General features: G+C 42.7%; 1 protein-coding gene across 3 annotated transcripts; it reads right to left on the bottom strand.

The window, feature by feature from the left end:
• Positions 1 to 97: 97 nt before the first annotated feature.
• On the bottom strand, positions 98 to 24,210 carry srfb (serum response factor b). 3 transcript variants are annotated; one of them, XM_008299304.1, is made up of 8 exons: positions 23,385 to 24,210; positions 18,650 to 18,916; positions 7,746 to 7,986; positions 4,749 to 4,913; positions 4,369 to 4,479; positions 3,129 to 3,326; positions 2,962 to 3,038; positions 98 to 2,397 (listed from the first exon to the last, which is right to left on the bottom strand). In XM_008299304.1, the coding sequence occupies exons 1-8, from the start codon at positions 24,033 to 24,035 to the stop codon at positions 2,302 to 2,304; spliced, it is 1,806 nt and encodes a 601-aa protein (XP_008297526.1). In that variant the 5' UTR covers positions 24,036 to 24,210; the 3' UTR covers positions 98 to 2,301. The 3 variants fall into 3 exon arrangements, with proteins under 3 accessions (XP_008297526.1, XP_008297442.1, XP_008297602.1); XM_008299220.1 differs by having other exon boundaries at positions 2,937 to 3,038; positions 23,385 to 24,126; XM_008299380.1 differs by lacking the exon at positions 4,749 to 4,913.
• Positions 24,211 to 25,744: the final 1,534 nt, after the last annotated feature.

The raw sequence follows: 25,744 nt of genomic DNA on the forward strand, positions 1-25,744 counted from the left end.
CTCCCAGCGCTTCGGAAATAATCAGAAGCCATCACTGCACTCTCTCGTGCACTCAGAGGCATCAGTTCATTTATTCCTCATCAGCTGTTGTCATCACTGCTGTCATACACATTTATTAGGTTTCATTCAGGACCATAGGGTTTTAACATTCTCCGTCCCAATTTAAGCAAACAAAAAAAAAGCTCTTTAGCAGGAGATGTGCTCATTCTTTAAAGTTTGTTGTGTTTCATCTTGTTTTATTACAAAATGTCTGTACAATAAAACAAAAATACACAAAATAACCATTTCTTTCAATGGCAAGGTGAAAACCACAGATTCTATCCCTTTCAAAATAATATCTCTGAATAACCACCACATAATATCAGAGCAGTGAATGCCTGTAACGTGTCGCTTTCCTATGCAAACAGCCCTGCAGAATAACATGGCAACATGAATAGACCAGAGAACAATCAAGCATGAAAATGACCTCTCTTCCCAGTGAATAACTGAACAGGAGTCAACTTTATCCTACATCAAATTCTCTTTGGCTTCAAGCCTGCCATGTTCAGTCATCCAGCTAATTCTGCAGAAATGAGTCAAAAATCTCACTCCCTGGGCACAGCAGAGGATTGTGTGACAGGTCCAGAAGTCATGTGAGGTGGTCTGGAAAGAAGTAAATCCTACATCGTCCTTGCCTTGCAGTGATTTTAGAAATCAGCCATGGAAAAGAGGCACTATGGTGCAGAAAGAAGGCTCTCAGTCTAATAACTCTCATTCTTGATGATTGCTGAGGTACATACTGAGATTGCAGTCAACCAGGGTCTTACAGTAATTTACCACTTTAAAGCACCTGAAGTCACTTCTCTGAATTAAGAGATCCTTAGAAAATATCCATTACTGTTGTAATCCTGCAGCACTGAGACTTCACTTGCGTAACAGAGTGCTTCCACACAATGAAATAATGCTTTGATTGTAGCATTGAAGATGATTGCGAAGTCTACACAGTGGCATCACCTGATCTTATTAAACTGGAGTTTTATGTTTAATAATCATCATGAGAAGCATAATTACAGTTATTCATAACTAACGAAGGCAAATCAGAGCCACGGGTTTCGATGGGCTGCTTCAAAAAAATTGATGTAATAAAACCTGTTGGCACGCCCAGGTTTGAGACCCAAAGAAGGATCAAACCAACAATGGTGGAATTAAAAATAAGTGAAAATACTCTGCCTGAAGTCACTTAAATATCAATTTAAGGAGAGTGAAAGCCATGCTCGTGTTTCTGTATGAACACTGGTGAGATTATAGATGACAATATGCTAAAAGCTCAGACATCAAATATTTCCATCAGACTGTTGCCAAAGGTGCTCATAAGTAAATCTCAAATGCAGAACTGATGTAATACTAAACGACCAGCCAATCAGCTGGTGCACTGAAATCGTCCCAGCTAAAGTGTAGAATATGTTTACAGCAAAATTAATACAGATTTTATTTTCCTTTTCACAACCCAGCTACTTAACTCTATTTGAGGGACAGTCCTACAAATGTCACAATCAGAAAAAAAAGAAATGTAGAAAAACATCCAGCGTTCTTTCTCCATCTTGTAGTGAAAACTCCCAACAGCATGACAGTATATCAACATGTGATGGTATATTAAATTAATTTACATATACATGTAAATAATTCATTTTCTTTTATGCAAATCATTTTCATGTACATACAAAAACCACTACGTAAAAAACAACTACATGCCGTTGCACAAACTTAACCAGGCTAAAAATACAAGTTATCAATTTTTAAAAAAAAATTATGTACATTTCCAAATGTCTTTTTTTTTTTTTTCCTTTTGTAAGTCTCCCCGCCCATTTATAAACCCCAGATATGCGCGCACACACGGACACACGCTTGTGCACAAATTGCTCACACTGGAACATTCAGACAAACAAATGTCTCTTTGGCTGGTGTGAAGCTGTGGCACCTTGCAGTGTGTGTGTGTACATGTAATTACACATTTTCAGAAAACACACACACACGCAAAAAATAACACCATCTAATGGCATAGAAAATAGGTTCCAATGATGGATATAGTGATATATCTCCTATGCATTTGCGAATATATATATATCTATATATATATTTATATACCAAAACATACCGTATAAGGGTCTGCCACACATATGCCCTTAATTGTGTGTATATATGTACTTTAAAGTCACATTCAGAAGTGTGATGTGAAACTCTGTAGGAAGGCATCAATAAATAGAGATGTCAGTCAGTCAGTTTGTCTCTGGGTCTGCCGTGTTACACAGCTCCAGCCGTCTGTCAGTCGCTCTTCGAGTTCTGTGCTGCGTCCAGGTTTACCACCTGGAGCTCCGTCAGATTACTGCTGCTGCCGCTCGACTGTTGGCCAATCACCATCTGGAACGCAATGCAGCAAGTGTCAGGAGACGGTACATCAGACAGCCAATCGCAAGTCATCACATCACACAACAACCCGGCACAGATGGAGATCCTGCTGCACTGCATGCTGTGTATCGAGGAGAGGCATAAATGCTGCAACAAATGATGTTTTCTCTAATATTCAGGTTATTTACTCTATGAAATAATATCCTCTAATGTGCAATTTTATCTCTCAGGAGAGTATACTCAATATAACCCTCTAGTTCAGTCAGGATTTCCAGTTGCATATGTTTAAAATATTGACATATTTACAACTCAATTACAGAAATAAATTCTGAAACTTCAATTTCCATGCACTGCTACAAGGGTGTTTTATTAAATCTACTGCATGTGTACTTTTGCTGCAAATAAGTAAAACAAGCTGATCCATCCACATCCATACAAAAAAAAAAGGCAACAGGTGACAACCCTGTGGCCTCTGTGTGCCAGTGCTCTGTTAGGATGCATTAGTGCAGTCACGTGGCATGCTGGTTGCAGAGGGAATATGAGAGTTTCACTTGTAAAATGCAGATCTTGCCGTACTGGGTGTAGCTGCACTGCTGAGACGGGGATCTGCACCGTGCCTGGAGGTGCTGTGAGGAACACCTGAGGGACAGCACCTAGGAGAAAAAGGAAAAATAATTCTTTAGAAATTCCAGGTATGTTTGCACCACATTCCAAAGTAAGCTGCGTGTTGTTCGGTGTCTCACCTGTGTCCTGGGCTTGTGCGTGGGACACCTGCATGGCCGAGGTTCCCTGGGAGAAGGCGTTGAGCACGGCCAGCCCCCCATCAGCCAGCGCCGGCGTGGAGGCGTACATCACCGTGTGGGGGCTGGGGTACATCATGTGACCCGCCACGGACGTTGGCACCGATGAAGTGACAATGGTTGCTGGGAGACTTACCGTTGCTAGAGGAGGAGGACGAGAAAACATTGAGGGTAAGGGGTTTGTGCACATGTTTGGCCAGCAGGTGGCGCTTAATAGCCATCTAAACTCCACTGTTCACTCCTACTGATGCAATGTGTAGCCGCAGTTGTAAGCTTTCCTCTGGGACGCAAGTCGTTCCAAACAGAAGCAGAATAAAGACAGTAACAACACATTGTCATCTGAAAGGAAACACACAAGAGGAGCCTGTTTCCACTCATCTAGACCATGTATATTTGCATTTTGTAACAGTGGCTTTGGATACAAGTGGAACTCCATCATCCAGTTTGCACTGGGTTCATACAGTCGTCCTCAAATTTATCCATACCCTCCCATTAAAGAAGGAAGAAAACAGCAGTCACTGAAATAAGCTGAAACTGACAAAACTAATAATGAATAAAAAATTTTATGAAAATCATGATGCTGCTTTTGAATTGTGGTTCAACAGAAATGTAAAAATAAAATAATCAAAAAACAGACAAACAAGCATGATGGGGCCCATAAACTAATATTTTGTTGAACAACCCTTTGAGCCAATCACTGCAATCAAATGTTTTCTGTAACTCTCAGTCAGACTTCTCCACCTGTTGACAGGTATTTTGATTTTGGCCACTGCTCATCAGCAAAGTGCTCTAATTTGTCTTGGACAGTTTTGATTGGGGTTTTTTTTGTTGTTTTTTAAATTATTCTCTTCAACCACAATTCAAAAGCAATGTCTTATTTCACTAAATTATAATTTAGCAAATTTTTATTTTTTTTATTACATTTTTCAGTTTCTAGTTATTTGAGTGACTATTGTGATTTTTCCCTTTTCATTAAAGGCAGGGTATGAATACATTTGAGGATGGCTGTAAGTACATCATCTTTGGCTCCATGTGTTTTGTGTATTATAAGTTACATTTTCTTGTAGCTTTTCTCCACTACCTGGAGCACGAGAGTTTCTTTGTTTTAAAATGGAGCTGGTTCGCCAAGAAAATCCACAAACTCTAAAACTTTAATCCGTCCTGAAGGAAGAATTTGACCTACCAGTGGAGTTTGTTGAGGTGTGGGAGATCTCTGGGCTGCTGTCACTGTTGGAGGTGGACTGGGTGTTAGGATGGACCTGGATAGCCTGGAGCTGCTGGGGAACCCCTGCACCTGGAGACACAAAGCCGGTATGAAGCCACTATAATAAGTCATCAAACACCTTACCCAGGGAACTGTGGTGTTATGGGGAGTGCACCATTGGTCGTACTGTTAGCTGAGGTAGAAGAAGTCATCATGCAAGTAGTAAAGGTAACTCTATGGTGCGTGAGTATCAGTCACAGCAGAAGAGGTGGCGTTTAGCAGCAGCGGCAGCTTTACGAAAATGTGATGGTGATTAGCATAGGCAGGCAAGAGTTGTGGCAGCATGCAGAGCAGGTCACCTGTGAGGGAGACAGCAGCAGGGAAGCGGAAGACAGCCTGCTGTCCCTGCTGTGGCTGCGGGGCGGCGGCCAGGGTCTGACCATGCTGCCCCTGGAGGGCCAGGGAGTGCTGCTGCAGCTGGCTCAAAGGAATGGTGGGGGTGCCAGGGGGGAGAGGAGTGCCTGCTGCAGGGGTACACACACACACACACACACACACACACACACACACGCACGCACGCAGTCACACAGTCACACAGACACATAAAGGGGATAAGACTAAAAGTGAAAGGATAGTTTGAAAAAGCGGTGATAAGTTCATTTAGGGCAGAGTACATTATCACAGTTTGAGAAATCATTTGTCGGCAACCTTCAGTCGTCCAAGACTTGGCAAGACGTGCAAGGCTAACAAAAAGACATATTTGTAAAATGTATAACTTAACGTTCTAGATCATTGACTAGAAGATACGACTGTTGTGCAACCGAGCAAAAAGCTATATATGTGATTTTGAATTTTCAGGTAATACACATCCAAAGGTGGCCTGTGGAGAACACAAAACACATTGTGTGCAGCTTTTCTCCCTCCTAAAATATTTGCAAAGTCTACTTTAAAAAAAATATCTGAAGTTGTGTGTTGTTTATCTGAACATCCATTGATGTGGCCTTCCTTAAACTCTGTTGGCAAAATGCTGTTACTGACACCAACTGTCGATCAGCAGGAGAGCTTGAAACTGATGGCGGGGTGTGAATTGTGCCACCCATACGGTCGTGCATGTGCACAACACAAACCAAGTTGGGACCCGATTTTTAGCAACACGACTCTTTAGTGCTGCTTGTGGTTCAAAAACACCATAGGGTACCTTTAAATTGCCTGCTGCTTTTGTAAAAAGGTCAGAGAAAATAACGCAAATGCAAACGTGCAGTGAAACTAAGAGCTTTAAACACACACAGAGGCAAAAGCCCCTCTCAGACAGGCACTCGTTTCTCATGATCTGATGGCATCTGAACGTGTCGGTTTCGTGTCTGAATGAGCATCCTGGTAACTTTGCCATTAAAGTTGGGACTGTAGTCCTACTAGGTCGGACCTTGGAAGAGTTCGGTATCACTTTTAACAAGTCTGAACTGCATGCAGTCGCAATAACGGGTACAAAGGCACAAGCAACAAGAAAGTTGTCCGAGTGTGTGACTGTGGTCGTCCATTTGTAAATGTGTCTGCTAAAATTGATTTTAAGGTATCAACAGTTATGTAGACAGTTTGGCATCTGGTATATCAGTCGCTCCTTGATGTATTGTCCGATCTTGCAGATATGACAAACATTGCCAGAGTACCGTGGCTTTCTGCATCCCTGTCGTGGCTATGTGAAAGAAGTTGTGAGGAACATTAACATTTAAGTAACCTCTGTCTAAAGATCAGATGGCGTCACTGTAACGGATTGATGTTGCACATATAAGTCTAAAGTCACGTAACAACTAATCTGCGACCAAATTCTTCAAATGCACGACTTGTTTCAAATTTCTATCCGAGTGTTTACCAAACAAATGCGAGATATTTCATTTCAGAACGTGACTCTGGAGTTACACCCTCACATTTGGTCATATGCTCCATACACAGTTGCTGCAGCAGGGTGGGCAGGCCCTCTCAAGCTGTCAGCTGAGGAGGTTTTAGTGTGGGAGGGTGTGTTGTTCCACCTGGCGCTGCTGCTATGTGCCAGACAGGTGGTGAGGAGGAGAGAGGGAGCGGGTGAGTGAGCAAGAGAGAATGAGGTAGGGGAGGGAGGGGAGAGAGAAGGCTGCAGAAGGAAGAGAGAGATGGTGAAAGAAAAAAAAAAAAAGAGGAGAAGATGGGGAGAAATCTGACAGAAGCAAAGTCTGGCTGTCCTTCACCTGTCTGTCAACATAACCAACAGGACCCATTAGTGGGCATCACGCATTTAGCTGTGGCAACACACACACAACCGACACGCTACAACAACTCGCAGGTGACACTGTTGCCAGTAGAAGGATAACACAGCACCAGTGAGCGCCGGTCGTGTTCGACTCTACGGCTGCAACGCGAACTCCTGTGATCAAACGGCATACACGATAGAAAATATCGCCCCAGGTGGCTTTTAAGTGCCAAACAGCCTTTTGAAATCGTTCACATCATGAACAGTCCAAATAAATGTTCCAGAGCTTCTTATTCAGATGGGATAATATCAAATCATAGACTGGAATTCAAATATTTCCCATGCCTTTGGGGAAGCTGTGACCTCTCGGCATCCCCAGGCTCCTCTTAGAGGCTGCTGGATGTAGACTCAATATTTCTATACTACATAAAGGACGTGTGATGAATAATTACTGAAAAGCCAATTTAGAAACACTTTGGGGATCCCCATATCAGAGGCTGCAGCCCTGAAGTCCTCCCTGAGTTGGTGAGGTACAGATCCCCTGTGTTTTGCGAGCGTGCCTATAAAGTCCCCCTTAATGAAGGGTCATGTCTAGTTCAAGACCACTCTGTCACAAGGCTCCGGCTCCACAAAGTACGCCTCAATTATAATTTCAGCACAAGCCACCGATCCTTCATTGAATATTCATGACTAATTATGGGCCTTGTTCATCAGCCCTCATTGCCAGGTCTATTGTGTCCCTCTCACCTAATTATTCCTGTCCCCGAGTGACAATCAAAGGAAGGGCCAGTCACCAACAGACGTGGCTCCCCTGGATACTGGGGCTTTGTAAAAACCCAAAGGCGCTGAGTGTTGGTGACTAGCTATGAAGAGCTGTTGTGTGATGTAAACAGCTCGAGGAGAGAGGCACAACCACCCCGAGATGACGACTGAGGTCACGGCGCAGTGCCATTGAAATTCTAATCAGCTAATAAGCTAGACAGCACAGCGACATTAACAAAACATCAAGGCCGGCAGAAGTGTCATCTCACTTCCAAAGGATGAGGTTAAGACAAACAAACCATAAAGAAAATAAAGAAGTGTAACAGAGCTGTGGAGGACAAAAACCCCATCACTTTGTTCCTCAACTTACCGGGCATGAAAGTGAAGCCACTGGGCAGCTGCATGACGCCTGTGGAGCCACCAGCAGTCTTGAGGACAGTTCCGTTGGCGCTGACATTGCTGTTGGCTGAGACGGGGGCCAGGTAGTTGGTGATGGGAAACGAAGGTCCGCTGCTCACCTGCATGGTGGTGGAGGTGGTGGGGACTGTGGACTGGGCGCTGCTGGTAGTGCCTGGTAGGCTCGCTACCGTGAACGTCGGCTTCAGTGTGTCCTGAGGGAGAAAACAAATGCTGTGAGTAGGAAGACAGGGGGAGATCATGGGGTTAAATTAAATTAGTTCTGGATTCTGTAATAGGAGAAGACTGAGTTGAGTGGATACAGCAGCAATTTACTTCCATGTGGAACTCGCAAAACAGCATTAAGTCTCACTAAAATCCTGATTTAACCCCAGAAACTCATTTCTGTGCATCAGATATCCACACTGCAAATAATCTGGGACTTGCCAAGATTTAAAATCTTATTTTTAGACATGATAGATAATTTGGCTTGTTTTAAAAGTTATTTACTCATTTTTAGTCCTAGATTTTACAGTGCAATCTTAAATTGAGCTTGAATACATCTTTATTATCTCTATTAGTGTGGGAATCTTAAAACTGAGTGAAGAACTCTTGAAATAAGCTAAATTAGCTGTTTCACCAAAACTATCTTTCATCAAGCTTGTTTCAAGATTCAGTAACAAGTCAAGTTGCTTGAATTAAGAATTATAAAAAAGGCATCAAAATGCAATGTATGAGAATGGCTCTGACTTCAAACATGGCCAAACAACATAAAAGAGAAACTATACAACCTTCCCCACAACTCATGATACAATAACACATTTTCAGTAGGTGCAACAGGCTTAAAATATTTAGTTTGCTGATTCTGCATTTATTCCATGTCCTCTTTGTAATTTTTGGTATTTGTTTTTCACATGAACTGTGATATTTTATTTACTGTACTATGTCAGTGAATGACAAGCAGGTAGAAATCTTTTTTTTTTTTTTACAATCAGCTATTGCTATGCTGCATGCCAGCATAATGTATGTGGCACAACAGAAAAACTGGGCTGCAAGGTGGTGCGGTTTGTAGCACTGTTGCCTCACAGCAAGAAGGTCACCGGCTCACGTCCCAGTGGGGGCACAGGGATCCTAAAACATGTTGAGGTTAATTGGTGATTCTAAATTGTCCGTAGGTGTGAATGTGAGGTGCTTGGATGACCAATGCTCATCAGCAGGCCTGACATTGATTTGCTACATGTAAGAAAATAAAAACAGGAATTATTTACTTATATTTAGTTTTTTTTCTTATTATTGGACAATATCAAGTCTGAACTCAAGTATTTTGACCTGGAAATCACCAATTTCCGCTTATTTCAAGATTTTTGGATACTTACCTGGGACAATTATTTCTAGATTTAAAAATCTTATTTCAAGATTTCAAAATCTTATTTCAAGATTTCTATGTACTTGCTGCATGGACAGATAATTTCACTAGTTTTAAGTCATTTTTCTTCTCAGATTTTAGTGTTTACATCTTATATTTGGGCTACCCTTTTTTTGCAGTGCAATTTGTACAGGACTAGTATTATTTGGGGACTTCATGAGTTTTATAAAATGATGCCACCACTTCTGTTTTGTGCAGCACATTTGCACAGGATACGCAAAGTCTGTGTTTTACTTAAGTTTACTCACAATATCCATGGAAATATTAAGAGCCTACCACATAGTAACAGCTAAGCCTGCTGAAAGATAAACTCTTCAATGCATGTTTCCATGAATGTCATGAATTTAAACTTCCTTCGAGATTTCACGTCTCCTAAATTTGCACTGAAAAAAGCTCCAAATTGTCATTTTTATTTGCCTGTGCAGCCTCTGTAATTCTCAGGACTGAGGGAGGCAAAGGAAAGATGTGGAGAAAACAAAAAGCCTTCCCAAAAAAGAAAAATCTTCCCCAAATCACAGAAATGTAATATTATCAATAAGATCTTTGTGTTCAGTGAAATATGGTCGGTAATCTACGTTGAAATTTTAAAATTATTGACATTGTAGATTTACATGGGATTGAAAACACAGACAATCTAAAATAATAATTTCAAATTACTTAGAAGTCTTCTCACATATTTCTAAGTTTTTTCCATGAAAATATTCCCGTCACACCATGTCATATTGGGGCATTTCAGCCCAATATTCAACCTCCTTAGCTTTGTTACACATAAAATCCTGGAAATCTGAATACATGTTTTAGAAACAGTCATCGGTACATTAATAAGGGAAAAACTTCCTTTTTATCATAGGGGATCTAAATAAGAAAGAAATATTACTCTGTAGTATACATCCAAAATTACTGCATCCTATAATTCAAATAAGAAACTCAGTAGTTTGGATCTGACTGGTAGTCTTTTAAATCTCAAATCTACAGTTTATAACACAGAGTTACGAATTTGAATCTTCAGATCAAGAAATAAATTGAACTTGAGCTAAAATCCGAGAAATGCCTGTTCAGAGTATTTTTGCTTCCGTGGAACCATTTTCAACTGAGTATTTGCTCCACTGTGCTAAAGAACACCGAATCCATTTGCAACTGCAAAAGCAGTTTCACGCAAGGACACTTAAAACAACACCAATAATGGGGCTTTTCCTCTTTGAGCAGCTGAATGCGGGGTAGGTAGGAGGAGAAGCCTTTAATTCTTGCAGTATTTCAAGGATCAATGAATGGCTGACAGAAACCAGAGTGGGTTTAATAGTCACAGGGGCAAATGGCATAAACAATGTAGGGAAACAGGCTGGGACCCCTCTAATTGCATCCATATGTAAAATACTAAGCGGTGCAGGGAGCATTTCTCTGAGCAGTTCTTAATGTAAGAGAGCAATAAGTTGTGTTTCTACTACATCAGCACTGGATGTAGTATTTTACATGTTTTTCCACAGTGTCCAAGTTAGAAAACCACATATTAGTAATACCAGTACCATGACTGTGCATCACTGAACACTGCGACACCTGAATGCCCTGCATCATCCATTCATTATCCATTGCCATTTATCCTCCAATTAAAATCCAGCCACAGCTCAATCCGACTCCACCGACAAGGAACAAAAACATCATTTTCGCAGTCGCGTTAGTTTGTGGAGTTACTATGACAACTGACTGACCATATAGCATGACATCTCTGCCAAAGCCGTACAAATCAGGCAGATGAGATGCTTGCATAAACTTAAGATCAAAGGAGGTGAGACACAGCCTTGCACCGTACACTAATGTGAACATCCATTGAACAGCCGAGCAGGACGTGTTGGTGAGTGGGCTGAATGATGAGAGCAGGGTAGGCGTCAGGCCGAGACTACAAAGCACATCTAAACCCACCAAGCCTGCTTCTACGCACTTACACAAACACTTAGCACATGATACTAATGATCTCCAGCAGCACAATGGGAATAAGCCTACACATTGGAAGGCATTTAAGAGTTTGTATTTCTATGTGGGTTCAATATTCTTTAGGGGTTTTTATTCCAGGTGATTGGAGACAAAGAAGGGGCTGTAAAAAAGAGAGAGCTGCTTGCATGTCCAACAAGGATCCTCTGATTCTCGACATTTTCACAAGTACAGAGAACATCATAACAACCTGTCTTGTTTCAGAGGCTCTTCCAGATGTGGCCAAGAAACGCAGCCTTTTTCTTTTTTGCCCGAATTTGGTGGAGACAACAGTGCGTCCTCAGTATCCGTTACTGCATTATGCACCCTTTAATCCTCAACTCGAGTCCAGCCAAGGACTTGGTGTATCATCCTCAGTGTCTCCTTTTTTCTCCGCTTTATACTGCACAAAGACTGGGCCATACAGAGAAAGACATTTTACAGATATACTGTATTTACCAATAATCTGGTGGACTATTTGTTATTTGTCTGTTCTGCATTGACATAAAAAAATTCAAATTTGCACTCTAAATGCTGGAATTTGCCCCAGTTTATCAGAGTCATTTACATTTGGCAACTGTTTCAGAGACACTTCCTGGTGATAAACCTTTAAATATTTGATTGTCCATGTTGAAAACTCAAAGGCACGTTATTTGGCAAGAAGACAGAGGCTTGGCCTAAACCACAGGTCCTCTGAGGGGCTGTGTCCTTTGGAAGATCTGGCCCCAGAACTGGGACAAAGCTATCAGAGAGGCAAAGCACTTTACAGCAGTAATCCAGAATAAGTGAGTGAATATTACAAGTTTAATGTCTGGAAACACAGCTTTGTGTCACATCAGACAGACTTACATTCCTTAATAATAACAAAAAGGAGCATGTGAAAGCAGGCGAGGACAACTTCTCTTAGCACAGCACTATTGGTTTTTATATGTGACTGATTACATGGGTGAGAGGTGGAGGATCCAGCATGGACTCTACTGATAAGACCTTCCAACCACACACTCCATGCAAACATGTAAATAGAGCTACTGTAAGGATTGGCTCACAGTGCTCTACCACGCTGCAATCTACTCAAATCCTCCTATTTATGATCCGCTTCTGCCACAGCTCACTGCAATGATTAAACAAAAGTTAGCTTTTTACTTATTGAGTTAAAAAGCTCAGAGGATTAATAAATAATCCAGAGGGCCGCAGTCAGTCAGTCTGGACCTCAAGGGGTACAGATGGACAAGCAGGTGCTATTTTACACAATCTGAATCACAAGAGAACACCAAACCCAAAACCACACAGTGCTGAGCAGTTCGTTAGTTGGTCTGCAGCTCAATCGCAGGCTCTGCTGATGGGCTCTTGACAGTCCAAGGTCCTTCACCTCTTTAGTTAAACAGCAGCTGGAAAGTCAGAGGGGGAGGGCCTCACAGATACTTACAGTTGTTCTGCCCTTTCAACCAAAAAGGAAAACTGAATAAATTGACACAACAACAATCAATCATCCATTTACTCTACAGCCATTAGCTCCGTCATTCATCGCAGAGTGATCGCTGACAGTTGCTGACAGAGGGTGACACTGGGCGTCAACAAGTCTTCATTCTCTCACTTAATATTCACTACAACTAAACAAGACAAAGCCACTAACTCACTCTACACTGGTGTAGGTGTGTTGCCGTATGTCATGAGTAAAGTACATTCACAGTGCTATAGCAGCAAGCAGCACCTTTGAGCCACTGTAGCAGCAGATTGTGAGTGAGGTTAAGCAGACTCAGACCTGTGAGGTTCGGGACAGGCGGACAGGGGACAGGATAGGGACGAGAGTACAAACAGCTGAGGGCACAGACAGCTGGCGGGAAACCTGAGCACCTCTGAGGGGGAATTAACCCTTTCCAGGCCAGCTGAGGCAGCAGGAGGCCACGTGTGAAGACAGCCGCCATCTGACACTAAGCAGCTCCCACCGCTGGGGCTGCACAGGACGACTCCGCTCCTAGACGCTCAATCTTGAACTCCTCTTATAAAAATGGCTTGCTGAAGGGACAAGGTCACAGTGTTCCTGCTTTTCCACAGCTCAGCGGAGAAAACGAAGGAGGGTGATAGAAGGTGTTTGATCGATCTGGTTTTACCTATGTGGTTATCAAAGAGTGCAGTCTAACTGCTGCTATCTCTGTGACCTACTGCTTTGTTTGACCATCTCTGTGTGTCTCCTGTTCAACTGGCCAGTCTATAAACAGTGCTGGCTTTCATTTCACAGTCACGGCAGCGAATAGTAAACATAGGCCGCAGTGGTGTAATGCATTCTTTTAGACCAGAAGTGAGAGCAGAGGATCATCCTTGCAATGTAGCCAAAACCTGAGCTCTGTCATTTCCTCCTTAAGTCTTGTCGATCCCCTGCTGCTGTTATCACACTTTTACACAATGATACACCATATCAAGTCCCGCCAGCCCTCCACTTTCCCACTGGAACATGCTCGAAACCTGAATAGTACATAATGAAAACAACAAGTTAATTTCTTCGATTTATTTTGAAAATTAAAGTAATTTTTAAGCAAATATGCCAAATTCTGGCTTCTTTATTTTCAGGATTTTCAACTGTTCTTTATCTTATTTTATAGTAAACTGTATATTTTAAGCTATTTTAAGACTATCGGTCTTTAGGATATTTTCCTTTAGGGCACTGCAGCCCAGTTTACCTCTGTACCACTCGCTTTGAATCTGCCTCTCTACTTCTCATCACACTCATTACAACAAACCAGAGGCTGACCTGAGGAAACACTTAGCATAATGAGGTACCAGAATGTAGCAATTGAAGTCACAATTTATAGTTGTGCGTGTGGAGGGCTGAGTCGTCTAGAATAAGCAATGAATCCTCTGGAGTCAACCTGCACAGCCACTGAGAGTACCCATCATAACTTGCTATGTAATCCATTTTAGAGGACAGGAACATTATTTAACTCCAGCCACTGAGAGATCTCAAGTGTTACACATTCTGTCCCTCCTATATTCACTGTGAAAACCCCAATATAAAAGGATCAGAAGGCAGAATCTAATAAATACAAACCATGAGAGCCACGACACTTAGACATGCAGGACATTTTCTAACAGCTCTTTATAAGTTCTTTCAATATTTTGGTTTCTCAAATCGTGTGCATTCTTAAAAGGTTCCATATATGGTCAAAGTTTAAAAGCCTCCATTGCCCTCCAAACATTCACATGCATCAGACAAGGATTCCATTTTCAAGGAAGAGGAAATGAGAGCGTAATTAAAAGGCGAAGGACACAAATGATTCTCTATTCATGAGGGATTAATCATTCCAAATTGAAGGTGACAACTGGCAGGCTAGTCTGGTGTTGGTTGGAGAGCCCATTGTGCAGTTTACTGGTGGCTGGCCCTCATCTAATCTCCCATTTGCTGGCTCCCATCTCCCAGTCTGTCACCCTGCCAGCAACATGGAATTTGCAGCTCCATTTGGGACTGCTAAAAAAGGCAAGGCAGCCCAAGTGGAGGAGGTGCAGCCAATGGCGGCTGACCTGTCCAGTTGCTTGCTGTAAAATAAGGGGGTGGAGGAGGGGGTTGGGGGTGGGTGACATAACGTTGCCCTCCTCCCCCTCCAACACAGCCAATATGCTTCATACACATTTATAGATGTGCAAAATGTTGAATAATTAGGCTGTCACATGTGTCGTGAGATGTCTCCGCAGCAAAACTGCAGGGAAAACAGACATGCCAGCTGCTGGTCAGGACAGTGGCCTGAGACTGGACATTTTCTGGTCAGTGCCGGGATGTGCACTAATGAGCAAGGCAAACAAACAAACTCCTCCGAGATTGCAACAGCAATGACACTGACAGCCAGCGCAAGTAGGGGGGTGATGGAGAGAGAGGGATGAAGTATGGGAGAAAAGGAGAGGGAAAAAGTGAGGGAGGGAGGAGGGGAAAACCAGAGGAGACTGTGATACTGAGAATTCAGCGCTAAGATAGATCCTCTAAGCGAGCATGAGTTGTGGGATTTGCTATCCCCTTCCAAAAATAACCCAAAAAGCATAAAAACATCTGTACTGTAGACGTGTCTAGCATTAAGAATTAACCATAAACAATCCAAAAATCTTTTGGGGGATGCCGGGAAGGCATGAGGAGCAACAAATCTAGCCTCTCCGACCGTCTGTTTCTCATGTATCCTATTTTCAATTCAATCTACCTCCTTCACCTCTATATCAGATGCTACATTTCCCAGAATTAATTCCAGCAGCCCCTAGAGAACCGTGTTGAGCGTGTTGCCATCAGCTGTTAGTTTTATGTGTGCTGATAGAGCCATAGCATTCGAAAGTGACGATTTTCCACACATAAAGTGAGTCACACACTTTAAACTTTATGTCCTATCATCTTAAGACTCCTCTCTGCTCAAATGAAGGCACTCTCAAAGGAATAATAAACTGATACTGCTGTTAAATGTAGATTTTTCTAGAAATAAGCCTGGGCCAACTAATTTTACAAATAGTTTAGGAGAAGTTTGATGGCATTTCCAGAGCAGCTACCATGTTTTCCCACAGTAGAATACAGAAGCAAAGATAAATTACAGCCCAGCTAGTAATGGATTCAACCAGTCTGATTGTAGGGAAGGTTTAAATGCTGAAGAAAAGAGGAAAAAAATGTTGATTATTTAGAGTACATGAATTTTCTATCAGGCCAACTCATCCATGTTGTTATATGTTGAATAACACAGGATGGATTTTACAGCTTATAAAGACTAACACTAAAATCTGATTTTAAAATAATTATTTAAGCAACTGAAAAACAATACTCAACTCTGTTGCACCTCTGTGTGTTCAAATTTTCACCATATTAAAATGGCTTCCCTGCCTGGAAATTTAAGCAAACATTTAGCTTGGTTCTGTTCAAAGTTGACAAAATCCACCAACCAGCACCTCTAAAGTTTAATTTAACACGAGTGTCATTGTGGTTCAACAGGGGATTATGTGAAGAACTGGTTCTTGGCGATCATGGTGACTTCAAGCTGTCTTCACTGTGACACTGTCAGAAAACCAGTAGAGTCTTTACAAAGTGAACTCTCTCAGTCAAGAAATAGTCCCATGGACAGCACATTACTTCTTCTCTGGTTGAAACAGAGCCGTTTCCCCCAGTTTCAAGTCTTAAAGCTGAGCCAGGTAACTGCTAGCTGGTGTGACATTAAACCAAATGGCAACCTCCAGGGCTGAAAACTGAAGCCACCATGAAGCTGATTGATTGGCCACTTGGGGCTGGCTACAAATGCTACAAATGTGTGAATCCCTATAGACCTCCATGTTAAAAGGCCCAGCTTTGCTGTAGAAATAAACATGTTTATAGCCTGGTACAAAAAAAAGATTCTGGTCTCTATAGCAAATTTCCCATTTGTGACAACTGTATACAAGTCACCCATTTAAACTGGACTAAGTAAAATTATGCATAATTAAAGTGACAGCTGAGTGTCACGTTTGCATGGTCAGACTCAGCTCCACTTCTGCACTACCTCGCTACATCGCCATTTGGAAACTTTCATACATGGAGGGCCAGTCAATGCATTGAACAAACAATTGTTAATGTTTCAATAACGTTTTTCCACTTATTGTACTTTTCTTCTAACTGTGCAACAGTATTACAGACAACAGCATTTTAGTTCTGTAATATCAGCAGACACATGATTTTTATGTGAAATGCTAACAGCACCAAATCATGTCTACCTCACTTATCTCCTTAGCCTGCCTCTTTTCCTTCTCAAAACTCTCCCCCACCAGCCATTGCAAACCCCAAATTGTTTAGACTAGCTTGGACTATATGCACGACATACTACTCTCATGATGAATGGTGTCCAGACGCTGCAGAGGTTCACGCAACAACCACGCAAAGGACCTTCTGCACAGAAGCGATCCCTCAAAATCGGGGGCTCCATATCCACCTGCCATGTCCTAACCATAACAGTGCTGATCCTGACGATTTCTAGTGTTTTTAAGGGTTGACGGGGGCCAATGCTGGTCTCCCATAACCGCAGATGAGGGGGCAGAGGTCACCGTGTCACTGCCAGCCTACCTAAATAGATGCCACAGGATGAAAAGTATTGCTCACATGTTTCCATTGCACCCTGCTCATATCTACATCCATACCTCCTCTCCATATCACTAAATGAGAAGTGGGGGGTGGGGTGGTGGTGGCGGCGGCGGTGGTGGTGGTGGTGGTGGGGGGGGGGAAATCACAGGACTCCAAAGACAGCTGCAGCTTATAAGGAATGTGAGGGGCCTCAGCCAAGAGTGCAGGCAGGGAAACCATACCATATATGGCAACAGAGGCAGAATCTAATTTTTATCAATGAGCAGAGCGGGCATGAGAGTGGCTTAACATGCAAAGGTTGATCTCTCATCCTTGTCGGTGTATGGTGCACGTTAGTTAGCACCCTGTAAAAACAGCATGCGGGCAAACAGGCCTGCAAGTGTCCGTCTTCAAAGGGGGCATGCTTGAGCTGAGTAAACAGTGGATGGGAATCTCAGTCTCCAGCACGTGATCGCACGAAGGTGTGGACAGCGAAGTGTGTCTGCTGATAAATTTATTGCTTTGCTTCAGACTTTTTAGAACACTTGTGGTGTCGCACCAAGAAATACAAGGACAGGATGAGAACAGGTCGCACGATCAACTAATATTCATCATGAGAAATTCAGTGGAAATTCGTCTTTTATTACTCTTAATCAACTTATTTCTGTAGTGATGGTTTTTTGAAGTATGGAAACTGCACAAAATGTGTAATATTCCAATATTTTAAGTTCTGTTTAACTAGCTCAAAGTTTTATCCACGAACATAAGACAGCTCCATCCCAAAATTAAATATAAACAGCAAAGTCCTCCATATAGCAGGTTGCATGTTTCTCATCCTAACACAGCCCAGACCTGCAGTGATTTATCTTTAGGAGTGTTACGAGGCTTTCCTGGATGAGAGGTCAGAAAGGTAAAGTGTAGACAGCTCCCTTTCGTAGAATAGGATAATTCTCTTCTTATCCTGCTCTCCCTTCAGTCCAGAGCCCTTTGAAGGACTACCAAGACTTTTTTGGTTTAATTAAAAAATGGTTTGGTGCTCAGAACCAAACCACAAGCCCGCACCAGAGGCCTCGCATGTAACAGGCAAAAGTTCAAAACTGTGTTTACAAAAGGACAAAGATTATTTTCCACAGCTGCTTGTGGGTTTGATTTATTTGTTCTCCGCGTATGCTGGCCTTTTCTGGAGAGATTTCCCACTATATCCATTAGTGAGTCTCAATGGTGCTTTATCAGTTTTTTTTTTTAAATTCACACTGCAATTCATGCCTCCACTAGAGAGCAGACTGTGAGTCACAAAGATTTTAGTTGTTGCTGATCGCAGGGGAGATGGGCTGCAGGGACTCGTACAGAAATGAGTACATTCAATTTATGTGTTTGACAGCTGTGGCATTGCTATCTGTGAGCGTATGTTTAATGTTTTCCTTCATGTTTCTTCCCTCACCTTTGTGTCGCCCATGCTCTCCGACTCAGACACCTGGTAGGTGAGGTCCGTCTCCTCGAAGCCCGTGGCGCTCATGCGCTGGTCTGTGGAGGGGTCAGAGCGGGGCGGTGAGTCTGGGGAGTTGAGGCATGTTTGGATCAGGGCTTTGCCTGTTTCGCTGGTAATCATGGGCTGGAGTTTGCGGGTGGCGAAAGTGTAGACGTGACCCGTTTCGCTGGCCACAAGCAGCAGAACCTGGGTTCCTGTCAGGGTGGAGAGTTCATATGCCTAGGAAAGATAAAGAAGAAAATTTAAGCATTTGACCGAAAGAAGAGGCCAAGAGTGCAGCTAGAATTCAAACATCAAACAGATACAGTTCACCAAATTAGGGCTTGGATTACCTTCACATCTTGCACAAATTAATCTCAACAGGGGAGGGAATAGAAGAGATTCCAAACATAAATCTTGGGAGAAAAAGCCAAGGAAGCACTAGAATCTATAAATACTGCTGTAGTGAACTCTGACGTATAGCACAAATGAACTAAAATAACATGAGATAAGGCTCCCAGAATAGAGTGTGATATAGCTGAGAGACTGATTGCAGCAAGGGGCTGGTTTGTATAGGCAGGGGGAATAGTAGTAGCCCAGTCTTGACAAAGGACATGAGGAATCTTTCTTGGCACGTGGAGGTAGCTGGCTGTAAAACGCGAGGTCTCCATCACACTCTGCAGCCTTGTCATTCATTATAGAGCGTGTCGATGCTCACATTCAAACTCCCAAGTGTGAAGGAAAAGCGCACCAAGATTCAACTCCTTCCAACACACAAGACCAAACGCTGCCCGATGCTGCACTCAGAGTGAACTCCTGAGAAAGCCTTTTCATCTAAATGAGTCATCAGTTATGTGGAGGATGCTTCTGATGCCGTGAAGGCACAGTGCCATTACCATCACCTTGGTGAACACAGTATAGCCGCAGCTAGCTGACAGATGTGCCATTGTAAGCTGGAGTGCAATACGCTGTCAGACAGAGCAAGGAGGAGGAGATGAATCACATTCAAATTAAAGGATTTTATTGAGCAGTTATAAAACTGTGTACTCGTCTGAGTCTGCTCCACCACGCTCTCTCTTCTCTAACGCTGTGTTCATTATGAACCGTATCAGTCCAGTCCTCACTATCTGGGTTCATGCGGGCTGAAGCTGACCATATAATTGCCTTTTGTGTGCAATAATACGGCGACAGAGAACATAAAGGCTAATGACGAGCGTCTGTTACGATAGTGGTTCAATGATACATTGCTCTTGTTTCACCTGAACACTGAAAATTTCAATTATAGAGCTTTTTTGTGTGCAGTGAAGATTCGTATTAAAATAGAGCTTTCTGTCTGGTTGTACAAGTCACCTCACTGTGTGTTAACTCAGCTTAACAGAGTCAGGTAATGAACTACACCGCTCCAGTCATCTTTTCAACCATCCTCTCCCCCTGATTAGCTGTGCTCCAGCTACATAGGGGTCTCCAACTACAGAGCCCGATGTTTGGCCAACATCCAAGACAAAAAAGGACTAATTTGTTACCTTAAGTGTGCTATGTGGCAGCACAAACTAGACCTACACAATGCTTTAATAAGTTTCCTTGCTCTGCTGATTTTCACATAAATATTTATGACTGCAGGGTGTGTTGTGGAGGTGGTGCGTCTCTAGCTGTAATTGGTTCCTTAGCCACACAAAACTTTACAGTCAAGACGATTTATCAGATAACTAAGAAAAAAGCACATTCACAAACAAATTGTATCTGTGAGGTAGTTGTACATTTTTTTTTTAAAACTAATAAAAACAAGGCTAGTTTTTAACATGGCCTTATTTTTCGGGGTTTCTTGTATGTCTGCAATATTGGTCATAAACAAATGTTAGGTATAATTACTTAAGCTGCTGGTTCTCCTGTAAAGGTGGATTCAAGATCTGTAGCTCTACAAAGCAACTTGTATATATAAGTAAGTTGGGATGGAAAAAAGATCAATGTGGAAATATTTAGTGTCACTTCTTGCAGTATTGATACACTGGCACCAAACAGCAATATTTTCACTTTACATGCAGGAGCTCTAAACAGACTCCCACGACCAAATTGATTTGTTAGAGTCAATATTTCACAACTGCTCGTGGTGACGGTTATCAAATCCCTGAGGGTGAAGTGAACAGAAGTTAAATAACATATAGTGAAGAAGAAGAAGAAAACTCACAGGGGGTGTGTAACAGTGTGACAGTAAATCAGTGAGCTAATTAAATGAAATATTTGAGTAATAATGAAGTAATGTACACATGGTCATTAGGGTTGTTTTTTCTTCTTCTCTAGTTACACAGATATTGTGATGAATCATTGAGGATTGTCTTGCAATGTACAGAGTGTTGCACAATCGCTGTTTTGTGATAGCATTGTTATGGTGGGCCTCTGTGATCTCCACCCCTGATTGAAATTAGCTGACTGACAGAAATTTAGGGCAAAAATTTTGATAACCTTTAGTATTAATTCTTGCAGACAACTGTTTCTCCAGCTTCTCAGACAGAGATTCGGTGGTCACGTGTGTTACTGTAAATTAGGTTTTGTATGACTGGTTATAGAAAACAAGTTATTTGAACATGTCACCCTAGACTCTGGGAAACTGGGAAGTTGAACAATTTTTACTCAGATAAAAAAAAAAGTAGGTTTTATAATATAAAAGTATCGAAACAAATAAACTTTGCATTGAAAGATGCTGAAGTCTAAGGTAGTGTATTCAAATTGTGTTGTTTTGTCAGCCAACTGTTTATTGAACCAAAATGCTACATTTAAAGTGATCAGCATAAAATCAGCATATCTTCACATTAAGAGCTGGAGGCACTAAATATTTGACAAACCATTATTTGATTAGCAAAAGTGTTGCTGAATTAATTTTGTCAGTCAGCAAATGTCAATAACTAAAGGTTTCAGCACTAAATATGTAATAACACGAGCTTCAGGTGCAAATAATAACATTAATTAATTACTGGCTGCATGCCATTAAGCTCAGCCAATTTCAGAGCCTTGGTATTGTGCAAGCTGTTTCCTTTGCACTGCTTCCAGGGGCATCCAAAAAGGAACAGAGCCACACACAAGTTGTGTTATTAGCAACACCTGTGCACCTATAACAAGTCCAAATGTGCACTCTAAACAGCCTGTCGACCATTGTTGCAGCCACAGCAAAACAATGGAAACATGTCCTTTTCTTGACAAATGGGAACCGCAGATGTTAATTGAATAATCCTGTTTAAATTGAGGTAAACAATTTGTATTATGCAAGTGCTTACATGCAAGTAATCTGAAGCAGAAGTAGGAAGAGAACCAACAGGCCTTCGCTTCGCTCGCAGCATCCTTCAAAAATGAAACTGGGTTTGTCCTAGAAACCAGTTTGAGACCAATCTACTATGAATCTTCCCACTCCACCCACCTGTCAATTTCTGTGATGGCTGGCATAGTGTGGGCAACATTTTCAAAAAATCTCCATCCCCACAGTGTGTCAAATAGTGTTCATGTTGCCAAGAGCCTACATAAAGACACCTCAGTTTCCACGACAACAGTCTGGGATACATAAAAAAGAGAGAGAGAGAAATACAGCAGAATACACAGAACACACAGTGCAGGCACTTCGAAGTAACACGGGGACAACTAAAAACTCTTGGATCACAATAAAGCACGGCTTATAAGTGTTTGTTTAAAGTCATAATGAAAAGCGGCCAAGTCTACGGCGCAATCACTGCAGCACTTGTGGTCAACAGCTGACCTCGTCTCCAAATAATCAACTTTAGATGACTTGATGCCAAATTCTTCATGGCGATGCTTTATAATGGCAGCAACTGCGTGGGAGAGTTGTAAATTTCCACTAGAAATATTGCTTTGTACTTAGCAGACAGTAATGGAGGCAATTATAACTACAATGGAGCAAGTTGTCATCTTTAATGTCACCTGCTCCTGTGCCAGATTGAACTAAGAAAACTGAAACCGAGCTGGTTGGAGCTGGATGCTTGTGTCAGTGAACGGCGCAATAACGCATGCACAGACAGTCCTCAAGCTTCTCGCTTCTGTTTGAGTGCTCTTTGACCGTCCTCTGATCTGTTTCCCTGGGGTTTAGTCAGCTGTTGGCACATACAGGCCCACTGCTGCTCACGGCCACATGGCTGCTGCCTGTAAGCAAAGCCTTGCTTCACAGTGACGGAAGGAACAGCCTGTGCACTGATGGGAAGTACTTGCAGTAGTTGTGGGCCTGTCAGTCAGTATATGAAGGGATGTGTGTGTGTGCATGAATGAGTGTGTCAAATTATTTGGAAATCTATGTGTGTTAGCTGGGGGTGAGCATGATCATAAATAGAACTGTCATTTGCTCAAGTCTATTTAAAGCCTCTTCCCTGTCATGAATATTCTGACTTCCTCACTTCCACTGAGTCACTTAGTGGCACAATTGTTTTGTCTTTCATAAGAAATGTATAGACACAAGCTTTAGATCAGGACATGTACATAAAATTCACAGCGTGTGCTTACTGGGGTTATTATGATTACAGAGGCATCACTTTTACAGGTTGTAAAGGCGTGAACAGCCACATTGTTATTGCCATGAATGAATGAAAGGATACAGAGCAGCACAGTGTGTTTTGGGCCTACTGCAGTATCATCAGGTCAATCAATGTATGTGTGACACACTAATCAAATGTACCAGTAGCTGGATGACATCCAGAGGCATCACCTGACTCACCTTTTTCATAATGCCCGTCTTCCTCTTGCTGAAAGTGGTGTACCGTCTCAACTTGTTGTCAATAAATTCCATCTTTATCTTTACGCGCCCACGTGTCTTCTTCCCCGGCTTTGCCCCGGCGACCCCTCCGGGCACCATGCCGTAACCTCCGGGAGCTACTCCCACCTCCTGGCCCGCCACCGCCGCCTCCATCTCCCCTCTCTCCCGCTTCACCCCTCTCCTGGTGTCCCCGAGTGAACCCACTGGGTCATCATCGTCCCCGGAGTCCGAGTCATTATCTGAGCCGCTGCACAGAGGAGCGCTCTCCCGGTCCGGGTCGAAGCGGGCTCCGTGAGGCAACACAACCGCCGTGTTCAGCCCCACCATGTTGCCTTGGACGGCGGTCTGCAGAGGGTTCACCCCGGTCCCGTTCCCAGGTCTGGCACCTCTCGGACCCCCTGGACCGTTCGCACCCAGCATCCCGACGGCGTCTCGGTCCCCCTGTCGCCCCGCAACACCAGCACTCTCGCTGACCCCCGGTAAAGCTTGCCCTGCTCTCACCAAAACGGGACGAATCCCGCCGCCGACGAGCCCCGAACCGTGTCCTGTGGTACCCCTGCCAGAAGCTGAACCGTTTCCAGATGGTGCCGATCCAACCTGGCTCGGTAACATTATATTTACTGGACCGAGTGTCTAAACACCAGCCAAGCGAGCTGGAGCGGGTCGTAGCGAAAGAGAACCGACAGATAGCACACACGCCTGGGCCACAAAATGTAAACAAAGCAGGCCGGTCGGTGGTTTGGAGACTCCAGGAAATTACCGAGATAAACTTTGGAAAGTGATGCTGCCCCCAGGACCCTTCAACCCCGGCTCAGTTTGCTTCACCCTCCTCCTCTATTTCCAAAAGTCTGAGCACTTTCTCAAAAAGGAAAACGCGAAGAGCGCCGTCCATGTTGCTGCGCCACGTCACCTAGTCCGCACCGTGAACCGAAAGCATCCCCGGCCTCGGCCGGCTGGTGCACATATATTACGTTTCGCTCCTTTGATATCGCGATATTTCTCTTTTTGTGTATCCAAAGCGTGTAAAAATGTGTAATTTTAAAACCGCGTACAAGGCGGCGGATTAATATCACAACCGAGGAACTACTTCCCTCCTTATAAAGAGATACAATGTTTCCTTATTTGGTGCTGTCTCTCCTTATTTGGTGAGTCACAGCGTCGCCTGCTGATTGGCTGAGGATTATCTGAATAGCGTTCTCATTGGTGGATGAGGTACGCTTATTAGAATAAATACCAAAATGGTTGCGCTACCGACAACGTCACCGTGGACATGCAGTGGCACCAAAATAACAAAACATCCAAGTTTTTATTCCCCACAGGTGGTACTGTGGCACACCGCAACCACGTTTCACAAGATTTTAATTCCGAAATGCGTCTTTATCAATCGGTGTTGCCAAACAGACGACTCTATACAGCTCTGTATTATTATAGATCATACATTCGGATAGGGAGATGTCCTAAATTATAATAAACTCACCCATCACACACCTGTTGCCTTGAATATTAAGCTTGTATCATGCTTACTGCATTAAGAAATGCAACTGCACAGGCCCAGCAAGGTCTCACAATGTAATTATTTTTTAAGGAGCATGCATGGAAGTTGCATTCAACATATTATTGTGCCACATAGTTGTAACAGTCACAGATTTTGCAATGGGCTTTCCTTTTTTTGCAGCAGACATTCGAGCTAGTCCTGGTAGGAAATGCACAGTACAGTAATACTGATGGCTGTTACAAGTATCCCTGCAGGCTCTAACAGTAAGCCGGCAGGCACAATAACAGGACAAGCAGCTAAATGATATTTATTTTTCTATTGCATTATATTAAAATGTCTTCATTGAAAGGTCTACTTATCAGAGAGTGTTTGAAATGACGCAGTGAACCCCACCCACCTGCTACTCCAGGCAGGTTAAAACAAATGCCAAGTATTATGGTATTTGAAAGAGGTTTCTCACCCATGATTTGCTGGCAAGCTGCTAGCGGGGATTTTTATTGAAGTGGATGTGCTTTTGTTATCAGAAGAACTCAGTGAAATGCGCACTGTTATAATATCATTCGTAGGGAATGAGTTGGAATGGCATTAATAAACTGTAACCTTATGAAGTCTTACCCCTCACAATGCTATAATATTTGGAAATATTTACAATGCACACTGCATCTTCTGTCTGGAAATAACAAAAATTATAGAAGGTGATAAATATGTTAATGATACATTCAAACTATTTTTCTGTTTTTACATTTTCACATAGTGTTTAACTGCTAACTTTCATACCTTTCCTCAGTAATCAGTGTCAAAACCTTCATTTGCAGCCACAGCAATC

This window comes from Stegastes partitus, unplaced genomic scaffold (genome assembly GCF_000690725.1).
Source record: "Stegastes partitus isolate 25-593 unplaced genomic scaffold, Stegastes_partitus-1.0.2 Scaffold1, whole genome shotgun sequence".
Lineage (NCBI taxonomy): Eukaryota > Metazoa > Chordata > Actinopteri > Pomacentridae > Stegastes > Stegastes partitus.

Excerpts from the sequence above, each read along its gene's own strand:
- srfb (XM_008299304.1), bottom strand. The coding sequence starts at position 24,035 with ATGTTACCGAGCCAGGTTGGATCGGCACCATCTGGAAACGGTTCAGCT. Across the intron at positions 3,039-3,128 it reads CGCACAAGCCCAGGACACAG|GTGCTGTCCCTCAGGTGTTC; the intron begins GTGAGACACCGA and ends TTTTTCTCCTAG. Across the intron at positions 2,398-2,961 it reads CAGCAGTGCAGCTACACCCA|ATGGTGATTGGCCAACAGTC; the intron begins GTACGGCAAGAT and ends ATTGCGTTCCAG.